The sequence below is a fragment of the Lontra canadensis genome, unplaced genomic scaffold (assembly GCF_010015895.1).
Source record: "Lontra canadensis isolate GAN:19392208 unplaced genomic scaffold, GSC_riverotter_1.0 scaffold24, whole genome shotgun sequence".
Lineage (NCBI taxonomy): Eukaryota > Metazoa > Chordata > Mammalia > Carnivora > Mustelidae > Lontra > Lontra canadensis.
In genome coordinates this window covers 11,702,356-11,714,797 of record NW_022631018.1, presented here as the reverse complement: position 1 = coordinate 11,714,797, position 12,442 = coordinate 11,702,356, and the positions used below count along the sequence as shown (strand labels likewise).

General features: G+C 38.4%; 1 protein-coding gene across 21 annotated transcripts in view; it reads left to right on the top strand.

Moving 5' to 3' along the window:
- CDC42BPA (CDC42 binding protein kinase alpha) overlaps positions 1–12,442 on the top strand; it is a 324,447-nt gene that overhangs the window by 191,094 nt on the left and 120,911 nt on the right. For all 21 annotated transcript variants that reach the window (XM_032862852.1, XM_032862845.1, XM_032862842.1 and 18 more), the window contains exon 12: positions 11,935–12,068. In XM_032862852.1, the coding sequence (XP_032718743.1) occupies positions 11,935–12,068 (134 nt within the window). The remainder of the gene's footprint in view (positions 1–11,934; positions 12,069–12,442) is intronic.

The following is a 12,442-nucleotide window of genomic DNA, read 5'->3' as shown; positions in this document are numbered from 1 at the left end:
TATTTGTTTGCTGTTGAGTTTATGAATTTTTAACATACATTTTTGGGCCACCTGGGTGGCTCAGTCGGTTAAGCATCTGCCTTCAGCTCAGGTAACGATCTCGGGGTCCTGGGTTTGAGCCCCATGTTGGGCTCCCTGCTTGGTGGGGAACCTGCTTCTCCTTCTCCACCCCCCCACCTCCCCACTCATGGTCTCTTTCAGTATCTATCTCTCTCAAATAAATAAATAAAATCTTTTAAAAAAATAAAAAAGAAAAAAATATATATATTTTAAAGATTTTATTTATTTATTTGACAGAGATCACAAGTAGGCAGAGAGGCAGGCAGAGAAAGAGGGGGAAGCAGGCTCCCTGCCGAGCAGAGAGCCCGACGTGGGGCTCGATCCCAGGACCCCGGGATCATGACCCGAGCCAAAGGCAGAGGCTCAACCCACTGAGCCACCCAGGTGCCCTGAAAAGAAAATATATTTTTAATATTAATCCCTTATCAGATAAATGATTGGTGAATATTTTCTCCCATCCATTGGTTTCCCTTTTATTTTGTTGATGGTTTCCTTTGCTATTTGGAAGTAAGTTTGATGTAGTCCACTTGTTGATTTTTGCTTTTGGTGCTCCTTGTGTGGCTGTGGTATCAGTGTAATGCTGGCCACATAAAATGAATTCGGAAAGATCTCCTCCTCTTCTGTTTTTTACAAGAGTTTGAAAAGGATTGGTATAATTCTTTTTTAAAATGTTTGGTAGAATTCACCAGTAAAATCATCAGGTCCTGGGTTTTTCTTTCATCATTCTTATTCATTATTGGTTTGTTCAGATTTTTTAATTTATTCACAGTTCGGTCTTACTTGCTTGTATGTTTCTATAAATTTACCAATTTCTTCGAGGTTATCCAGTTTACTGGCATGTGATCATTCGTGGTAGTCTCTAGTAGTCTCAAAGTAGAAATAAAAATGCCTTTGTATTTCTGTGCTGTCCATTTAAATGTTTCCTCTTCCATTTCTGATTTTAATTTGTATGAATTCGCCCCCCTTTTCTTTTAGCCTACCTAAAGTTTTGCCAATTTTGACTGTCTTTTCAGAAAACAATCTTAGTTTCTTTGATCTTTTCTTTTGTTTTCCTGATGTTTATTTCATTTATTGCTGCTCTGATCTTTGTTAACTCCTTTCTTCTGCTAACTTTAGGTTTGTTTCTTTTTTTTTTTTTAAGATTTTATTTATTTATTTGACAGAGATCACAAGTAGGTAGAGAGGCAGGTAGAGAGAGAGAGAGGGAAGCAGGCTCCCCACTGAGCAGGGAGCCCGATGTGGGACTTGCTCCCAGGACCCTGAGATCATGACCTGAGCCGAAGGCAGAGGCTTTAACCCACTGAGCCACACCCACTGTGCCCCTCTAGAACTACTTTTGCCATATTCTATGAGTTTTGGTGTATGGAGTTTCCATTTTTGTTTGTTACAAGATTTTTTTTTTTTAAGATTTCATTTATTTATTTGGCAGACAGAGATCACAAGTAGGCAGAGAGGCAGGCAGAGAGAGAGAAGGAAGCAGGCTCGCAGCTGAGCAGAGAGCCCGATGCGGGGCTCGATCCCAGGAACCTGAGACCATGACCTGAGCCGAAGGCAGAGACTTAACCCACTGAGCCACTCAGGCGCCCCTACAAGATTTTTTTTATTTCCCTTTTATTTTTGTGATCCATTGGTTGTTCAGGAGTGTATTGTTCAATTTTTGTACTTTTATGAGTTATCCAGTTTCCTCCTTTACTGATTTCTAGTGTCATAATTTTGTGCTTAGAAAAGATCCTTGGTATGATTTCATTTTTTGCTAAATTTCTTAAGACTTGTTTTGTAAGCTAACTTTTGATGTATCCTGGTCCATATGTGTTTGGGAAGAATGTATGTTCTGCTGTTGGATGGAACGTTCTGTATATGTCTGTTAGATCCATTTGGTCTATACTTCACATTCAGTGTTTCCTTACTGATTTTTTTTGTCTGAATGATGTATCTATTGTTGGAAGTAGGGTATTGAAGTCCCCTACTATTATTATATTATCTGTTTCTCCCTTCACATCTATTGTATCTGCTCAATATATTTAGGTGCTACAATAGTGGGTGCATATATACAATTATCCTATCTTCTTTGACGAATCGACCTTTTTATTCTTACACAATAACTTTCTTGTCTCTTGTTACTATTCTTCACTTAACATTTATTCTATCTAAGTATAGCTACCCTTGTTCTCTTTTGGTTTCCACTTGCATGGAGTATCTTGTTTTGTCCCTTCATTTTGAGTTTCTGTGTCTCCTTAAAGCTGAAATGAGCCTTTTATAGGCAGCATATAGCTGGGTCTTGTTTTTTAATCCATCCAGTCACTCTAGGTCTTTTTATTGGAGAATTTAATCCATTTATATTTAAAGTAATTATTACTAGGTATGGATTTACTAATGTCATCCTTTTAATTGTTTTCTGATGTTTTGTACTTCCTTGGTTTCTCTCTTCCTCTCTTACTGGCTTCATTTGTAAATTGATTTTCTGTAGTGTTATGCTTTGATTCTCTTCTTTTTATCTGTTATATACCTCTTGTAGTCATTTGCTTTGTGGTTACTGTGAAGCTCACATAATATACCTTAGTTGTAACAGTCTGTTTTATGTTGATACCAATTGTTTATTCTCCTGGTTTATTTTATAAGTGCTTTGATTTGAAAGTTGATTTAAAATTTTGATTTGAAAATTGATTTGAAAAATACTTTTGATGAACAGTATTTTTATCATATGTTTTAGAAACACAAAAACAATATATGTTTTAGAAGCATGTATTTCCTGCAACTATAAAGTATAATTTAGAAAACTGAAAAGAAGAAAAAAATCTTTGCAGATTTACCCATACTTTATATACTATGCTCTTTCTTTCTTCCTGATATTTCTGAGCTCCTTGTTCTGTCATTTGTTTTCTCTTTAGATAATTTCCTTTTGCCATTTTTTTTAAAGATAGCTCTGCTATCAGCAAATTCTCTTAGCTTTTATTCATCTGAAAATGTCTTAATTTTCTCTTTATTACTGAAGAGTATTTTTGCAAAGCATAGGATCCTGAGTTGATACTTCTTTTGTTTTCAGCATCTGAAAAATATTGTACCACTTCCTTAGGACTCCCTAGTTTTTGACAGGTGGGGATACTCACCACTATACAAACGAGGAAGGACTCCCTAGTTTTTGAGGAGAAATTTGCTGTTATTTTTAGTATTTTTCTTTTTATCTAAGGTGTTGTTTTTGTCTGGCTGCTTGCAAGGTTTTCTCCTTTTATAGTTTTCTGATGTTTAATGGTGTGTTTTGGCATGGATTACTTTGGGTCTATTCAGTTTGGGATTCATTCATGTGTAGGTTTACGTGTCTTGCTAAATTTAGTGTGTTTTTAGACCTTACTTTTTTAATGCTTTTACAGACCTGCCTACTTTCTCTTCTCTTTCTGGGACTCTGATGACATGCATGTTAGATCTTTTGTTACCAGCCCACAAATATTCGAGTCTCTTTTCATTTTTGTTTTCATTCTGTTTTTTCTCTGCTGTTCAGATTGGTCATATCTAGTATTTTATCTCCCATTTCACTGATTCTTTCCTCCAATCCCTATTGAATCCATCCACCCAGATTTCCATTTTATTTATTTCTAAAATTTCCATTTTGTTTTTTGTAAACTTCTGTTTCTTTGCTGAAACTTCTTGTATTTTTGCCTGGGTCTTCTGTTGATTTATTTCAGATATATTCATAATATCTCAGAGAAGCATTTTTGGCATAGCTATTTTAATGTCTTGTCAGATATTTTTTAAAAGATTTTATTTATTGTAGAGAGAGAGTTGAGAGAGCATGCTAGCAGGGGGAGTGGCAAAGGGCAAGAGAGAGAGACTCTTTTTTAAAAGATTTTAATTATTTATTTATTTGACAGAGAGAGAGACAGACAGACAGACAGTGAGAGAGGGAACACAAGCAGGGAGAATGAGAGATGAAGAAGCAGGCTTCCCACTGAGCAGGGAGCCTAATTTGGGACTCAATCCAAGGACCCTGGGATCATGACCTGAGTTGCAAGCAGATGCTTAACCAACTGAGCCACCCAGGTGCCCCAGGGAGAGAGAATCTTAAGTGCACAGCCAGACACGGGCCTTGTTCTTACGACTCTGAGATCACGACCTGAGCCAAAATCAAGAATCAGACACTTACCAACTGCACCACCCAGGTGCCCCTTATCAGATGCTATTTCTAGCATCTCTACTATTTCAGTGTCAGCATCTCTTCATTTTCTTTTCTCATTCAAGTTGAGATTCTCCTGTTTCCTGATAGGATGAGTGATTTTCAGTTAGTGACTCTGAATCTTATTTAAACCTTCCATTTTAGCTGGCTTTTCCCAACTCCACTCCAGCAGTGGTGGATTGCCAGGTGGAGATAAAAGTTCAGTTTCCCCACTAGGCCTCCCTTGACACCCAAAGAAGAGCTCCCTGTTCTCCCTGGAAGGGGTTGGGTATTCCAGTCCCCGACCTAGTCTCCACTGACAGTGTGGTAGGCCTGGCCTTACTACTGTTGGGCAGTGGTGGACATTCTCGCTTCTTCTAACACCATCCCAATGTGGGGACAGTGGAGAAACTCACTGCCATTTGGCGGGGTATGGAAGTGCTAGTTGGCCACATGGTCTCTGCTGACACTGCATGTGGGATGTGCTTGTTAGCAACCAGTAGAGTTGAATATTCTAGCCCTTTGCCAGTCCTTTCTTCACGGTATTTTGGGCACCTCAACATAGCCTTATGGGATTGGAACTCTAGCTCCTCACATGTCCTTTGCTGATGGAAGTGGTCATGGGGGCAAGTTGTTTGTGTTGTTTAACTTGAGTGGAATAGTTACTTCCTGAAAGTGTCTGTCTTGCTAGTTTGCTCCTTTCCTGGTACTTAGGGTATAAAGTGTAGGCTTTTATTGGGCCATGTTGGCATTTATGGGTTGCTAGTTTCTTGAGCTCTGTGTCTAGGAAATATGAACCAGAAATAAAACCCAGGGAACTTCCCACTGTGTTGGTCCAGCATTCCTGACACCACCGTGTCACATTCCCTTGTCCCTGCCAGTCATCCTTTTCTCTCTAAATTTCAATTTTCTCATGTTTGCTCTATATATGATGTCCAGGAGTTTTCATTGCAGTTAATGGAAGAGAGAGAAGTACATCTGTTCCATCTTTCTGGAAGCAGAGGTCCCTTGAGTAAGCTCTTCACATGCAAACCCCATCACATCACAGCTTCAGCATACATGCTTAGATGTCTTCTGTGGAGCCCCGCTGGCTCCAGGATGAGAGTAAAGTTTCTCAGTTTTTTCCAAGGTCCTTCATTATTGTGCATGTGTTTGCCTCTCCAGTTTCTTATGTTGTTACTACGCCTCAGCGGCTAATTCCCGCCATAGTGAGCTACTCTTAGGCCTACTTGATCACCTTCAGAGTTTTTACAGACTTTGTGTTATTTTAACTCTTTTCTTTCTCCAGCCCCTCATTCTTCCTTCCTTCCTTCTTTCCCTCCTCATTTGTTCATTATTGCTTGTTTGTTTGCTGGAAACATTCTTCACCTAGCAAACTTACATTCCTTTATAATACATTTTACCACTGACCTAGTTTTTATTTGACTGTTGCTTTACTTCCCTCATCTCACTACTAGACTGTAAGATCTTGAAAGTAGGAACTTTGACCATTTTATTCATTGTTATGTCCAAGTGGTGGAAAAGTATGACACATACAAATCCCCCAGTCAATATTTGTTGATAAGTGAGTGACAATAGTGGAACTTCACTCTTGGAAACCTCTGATTGCTTCCTGAGGGGTTTCCCTACGTTGTGTCTTTACGGGCAGTTCCCAACATACTCATGCCTTTTGTACGAATCAGTGGTGCCTGCATGGAGTTACCATTGAACTCCTGTTGCCTGAGATTTCCTTCTTTATGCCTTCCTTCCCCCTAAACTCATGCTTCTGTGACTGCTCTTCACTTCTCATGTTTCAGCTGTTCCCAGGAATGGGACAGAACCACTGAAAATGACATTGAGAGAAAGGGAAAATCCTCTTTTTAGTATTCTTCCTTCCCAGCCTCTCTCTTCTTGGCTGTGTGCTGGTCTCTGTGCCCTCCATTGCACTCCATCTCTTCAGTATCATTTGTTCATTTTTAGACCCTTTTTATTTTGGTAAAATGCATGTAACAATTTTTAAATGTACAGATCAGTGGCATTAAACACATTCACATGCTGTGCAACCATCACCTGCCATCTCCACGGCTTGTCCTCTTCGAGAACAGAAACTCTCCACCCATCAAATGCAAGCTCCCCATTCCTCCCATCCCCACCCCCTGGCAAGCCTCTGTCCTCCTTTCTGTTTCTCTGAATTTGACTGGGACCTCATTTACGTGCAGTCAAATAATATCTGTCGTTTTGTGACTAACTTATGTCACTTAGCATAGGGTCTTCAAGGTTTATTCATGTCATAGCTGATGTTAGAATGTCCTTCCTTGGAAAAAAGACAGTCTGTTCAACAAATGGTGTTGGGAAAATTGGACAGCCACATGCAGAAGAATGAAACTGGACCATTTCCTTATACCACACACAAAAATAGACTCAAAATTGATGAAAGACCTCAATGCAAGACAAGAATCTGTCAAAATCCTTGAGGAGAACGCAGGCAGCAATCTCTTCTCAGTTACAGCAACTTCTTCCTAGAAACATCGCCAAAGGCAAAGGAAACAAGGACAAAATTGAACTTTTGGGACTTCATCAAGTTAAAAAGCTTTTGCACAACAAAGGAAACAGTCAATAAAACCAAAAGACAACTGACAGAACAGGAGAAGATATTTGCAAATGACATATCAGATAAAGGCTAGTATCCAAAATCTATAAAGAACTTACCAAACTCAACACCCGAAGAACAAATAATCCAATCAAGAAGTGGGCAGAAGACATGAACAGACATATCTGCAAAGAAAGACATCCAAATGGCCAACAAACACATGAAGAAGTGCTCCACATCACTCGGCATCAGGGAAATACAAATCAAAACCACAGTGAGAGACCACCTCACACCAGTCAGAATGGCTAAAATTAACCAGTCAGGAAATGACAGGTGTTGGCGAGGATGCAGAGAAAGGGGAATCCTACACTGTTGGCGGGAATGCAAGCTGGTTGCAGCCACTCTGGAAAACAATGTGGAGGTTCCTCAAAAAGTTGAAAATAGAGCTACCCTACAACCCAGCAGTCGCACTACTGGGTATTTACTCCAAAGATACAAATGTAGTGTATCTGAGGGGGCACGTGCACTCCAGTGTTATAGCAGCAGTGTCCACAATAGCCAAACTATGGAAAGAGCCTTGAAGTCCAACAACAGATGAATGGATAAAGAAGCTGTGATACACACACACACACACACACACACAGGAATATTATGCAGCCATCAAAAGAAATGAAATCTTGCCATTTGCAATGATGCAGCTGGAACTAGAGGGTATTATGCTAAGCGAAATAAGTCAATCAGAGAAAGACAATTATCATATGATCGCTCTGATATGAGGAATTTGAGAGGTAGGGCAGGGGGCCATGGGGGAAAGGGTGGGAAAAAATGAAACAAGATGGGCCAGGGAGGGAGACAAACCATAAGAGACTCTTAATCTCAGGAAAGAAACTGAGGGTTGTTGGGGAGTGGAGGGGAATAGACACTGGGGAGGCTATGTACAATGGTGAGTGCTGTGAATTGTGTAAGACTGATGGGTCACAGACCTGTACCCCTGAAGCAAAGAATACATTATATGTTAAAAAAGATTGTCCTTCCTTAGTACAGCATCCTACTGTGTATATGTAAACACTCCGCGTTGTTTATTCATTCATCTGTTGGCCAGTGCTGGGTGGCTTTCTCCTTTTGTTTGTTGTAAATAACTTTGCTTTGCTCATGAGGTTACATGTCTTTGTTCACGTCCCTCCTTTCTCTTCTTTTGGGCACATAGCAGGAAGTGGGATTCCTGAATTTATATGGAAATTCTGTGTTTAACATTTTTAGGAATTGCCACCCCAGTTTTCTACAGAGGTCGTACTATTTACATTCCCAACATTCATTCATTCTTAATTCAGTCGGTGAACATTTTTATGGACTTGCTACTCTATACCAAAAATTATAGTAGGTACCAGAGGCATAGTGGTCAGGCGGAGGGTAATTATCATCTGTGTCTCATTCATAATCACACCCACGCTGCCTTAAACATTTGACATAAGAGCTAGAGATAAAGCATAGGCTCCCTAGGGACTTGCCTGATGAGTGGCCCTGACTATACTTGTGGCTGTTTAAAACAAAACAAAACAAACAAAAAAAACTGTCCAAATCACCTTGTAAAAGATGTTCCTCTAGCTACTTTTTAAGCCAGATCTTTGTGTGAACAAGTAAGCATCATCAGTGTCTATCTTTTCTTTCCCTATGGCAATGTTTTATAATATATTTAAACTCCTAGAAAAGTTAATAAGTTTGTAATTACTTAAAATTTCTTTTTAAAATCTGCTTTTCTCATCATGCTCCAAGCTCCCAACAGGGCAAGACAGGAGTTTCCTTGTGTCAGCTAACAGACACTCAATACATACTTGTTGACCATCTGCAGATAAAAATAGAAATTCATCCTCTTATTAATGTTTTTCCATGAGAAAAGAAAGGAATGGTTTCTTACTTCCTAAATAGAAAAGTTATTGTAACCTATAATGTGCTTTGTATCCCCCTTTCTTTTGTTGCCTCAAGATGGGTAATTTGTTCCTCCATGCTCTGTCTCTTCAGCACCAAACTCTCTCTCTCTCTCTCCCTTTCTCTAACTCTATGCCACACACACTACATCATGTAAGTAAAGGATGAAAGATAGTGAATGGTGGGGGGGGCGGAAATAGGGGAACCTGTTTTTGCCCCATCATGATTCGAAGTCAGATCTCTAAACATCTCAGAAGTTCTGCATTATTTTAGGAGTAAGAATGTAAGGAAGAAGCTGTGGATCAGGGTGAGGTGCTTTGATGGTTCTACCCCCCACCTCCCTGCACCGCCTTCGCCCCTTGCAGTTTGCCTGGGCTCCACTCTGAGTGATTCCCGGAACTCCCATTTAACCTGTCACACAATGTGCGTTTCATTTTCTTCTTCGTTTATGTTTTGAAGGGTGTTACTCTTGTCTTCCTGACTTGGTCATCTCCTCTAGACAGAGACTCTATTCTCTTATATGCCACACAGTGCAAAGAAAACTTATTTACTGTGTGTTAATCCCTTATTAAATCCTCATTGCTAACAGATTGAATCTGGCAGTTGTACTAGCAGCAGTGAGCTAAGAACCATTTAGTTGGGATGAGCTAACCCCCTTTGCTAGTACTGCTTCTTCTATTTATTCACTAAAACTGGTTTTTAATTACTTCATCTAAATGCTATGGCTAATCATAGTGCATGAGATATTTTTTGGTAGTCTTGGAGGATTTCTTTCTTTTTTTTTTTTTTTTTTTTAGATTTTTTTTTTGTTTTTGTTTATTTGACAGAGCACAAGCAGGGGGAGTGGGAAAGGGAGAAGGCAGGCTCCCCGCTGAGCAGGGAGCCCCATGTGGGGCTCGACCCCAGGATCTGGGAATCACGACCTGAGCCAAAGGCAGACACTTAACCAACTGAACCACCCAGGTGCCCTGTCTTTGAGGATTTCTTTCAAAATTTTAATCCAATTCACTATTTGTTGTAGTAATGTAAACATTCCTGCAATTTAGCCATTTTAGAGTGGTTGGCCAAAATTCAGTGCATTCTGGATTTTTCTAGATTTGGGTTTTTTAATCTTTGGGGAATGCAAAATTCTGTGTATATCAAATGCAAGTGTAATACTTCTCTTCATATGGTAAGATTTTATAAATAATTGAGTTTGTCTTCTCCATTTGGTCTACGTGAAACATGAAAATGTGACATAAAATTCATTTATATACCTAACAACTCGGCTGCAAAGCGGCCAAAGCAAAATGGCTGGGATAGAACTGGAATATAACCTACACTGAAGGAAGACAAGAAACCAGCCTTGAAAGCTGTCAAAGCTATCCCACAGAATCATTTTGCCATAAATTTTATGTGATGCAGACATTTTATGAAACACTGATTTCCTTTTTGTTTCTAACAAAAAGCAGTTGAGATAAGCGAATGACTCAGTAATTTGCAAAAAACTTTAACATGCTAGGGAAGAGCTCTTCAGAGTGCAAGAAAGGAAGTGGATATTCTCAGAAGGGATTACAAAACAGGCCATATGACTGCTTCATCCTGACATGCCTTAACCGTAAAATGCGATTGATGTTAGCCATGTTCACATACTCAATTTTGACACCAAATAATTAGAAATAACAAATTATTGAATTCTAAAAAAAGTTAAAAACTTAAAGTAACAGAAAATTATCACTTAAAAATGTTTCAAAGAAATTAGTACAAACAAAATTTTCTACATGAAATGCTAAAATTTGAGAAAATGATAAAATATAATTTTCTGAATATGACTACATATCCTGTGATCTTTAAGATTAAACATCCTATGATCTTTTAGTGAAACATTTGTTTAGACTATTCAAATTATACTTAGACAAAATGAAAACTGGTTAAATGCAACTTCACAGATACTTTTTGAAAATTGGTAAAAAACGATTGTATCCATTAATGTATCTAGACTTTCAAAATATGTAAGATAAACAAGCTCTTTAATAAATCTATGAGTTTAGGGCACTAAATATCAGTAAATTATTTTATTTAAGCAATCTAGCACCATTTAGTATATGTTATATTAGTGCATTTTAGTGACTTTTTGACCATGAGACTTACCTATACACGTGAAATGGTCTTTTCAAAAGGACTGGTATATTTGAAACACTACTTCATTTATTGAAAGCATTCAACTCAGTGTGCAGTATTTTATGCACCTGTTCCCACACTTGAATTTGCAAGACCTGGGGATCTTGTTCAAATACAGATCTGATTCATTAAGTCTGGGTGGGACCCAGGATTCTGCATTTCTGACAAGCTTCCAGAGGATGCTAATGCTACTTGCCTGGAAATAACATGCAGAGTAACAGGGTTGTAAAGAATAGAAAATACCGGGTTCAGAAGTCCACAATGAATGTGTTTAGATTTTTCTGTTTTTGTGGGCTTCAGTTCTTTAATTTGCTAATTTACTTTTGATGCCAGGAATATTTTATATCAATTTATTAACATTTATTTAAGCATGTATCAAAATTAGTGATTTTATTTTGCTTCCTAATAACTCTTCTGACGTGGTAATGTTAAGTATTGTTTGATAACCTTATTTTTCCAGTTGGAGAGGCTGATGCAGGAGTTCTGAGCTGTTGTCTTTCTTCTGATACTGACCTCAGGCTAGATACTCAGTTCCCTAGGCCTTAGTTTCCTCTTCTAGATCAGAGGTTTTCAAACACTTGCTTTCAGAAATCAGAGTATGTGCTTCAAATGACCTTTAGTGAAACAGGGCTGTCAGTCTGCACCCATTACAAGCACAGCCCTCTTATAATAATTTGATGAATATCGGCACACAAGTGCTAATAACCATCCATAGAAGAACACCGTTTTGTCAGTTTGGTTGGCTTTGTCATTTTTATTACTTTTAAGCTTTTAATTGGTTTTAAAGGTACTTTGTTGGAAGTCTGGTCGTCTTTTTCTAATAGAAATGTAAGGCACTTTTGTACGCACGTTTCATGCATCTCCACACTGGCATTAGTTTGCACCGTCTTTACAGTGAACTTGCTAAGCACTTAATTGTTCAGAGTCATAGTCATAGTGGTATGCGGTGTCCGTAAGCCAAAACCAAATACAGAATACTTTATTTTTAAATAAAATTGGTTGTGTTGAAACCTTGGTTTCAAACATTTGTTTTTATACAAATAGTAAAATAACCACTGTCTTCTCTTTTTAGAATCAAGTCACTTAGAACAACAGCTTGAGGAGGCCAACTCTGTGAGGAGAGAGCTAGATGATGCTTTTCGACAAATCAAGGCTTATGAAAAACAAATCAAAACACTACAACAAGAAAGGGAAGAATTAAACAAGGTAAAAATATGTGGGTAGATTGTTAAAGCTGCTTTTGAATTCTTAACCTTGTTTAATTTGTATACTGAAAGCTTTCCTAGTAAATTACAGTAACGTAAAGTATATTTTGTCTGTAAAATATTGGTTTAAAGATTTAGGAATTATTTTGGTGTATTTCATTTGATTCCTAGCTAGTAATGATGTAACTTTTATATTCTCAAGATTTTAAAGTTCAGAATCATTTGTTCTTTTGAGAAGTTAATAATCAAAGGACTTAATTAAAAGTAAATGTTGGGCACCTGGGTGGCTTAGTTGGTTGGGCAACTGCCTTCGGCTAGGGTCATGATCCTGGAGTCCCTGGATCAAGTCTCACATCAGGCTCCCTGCTCAGCGGG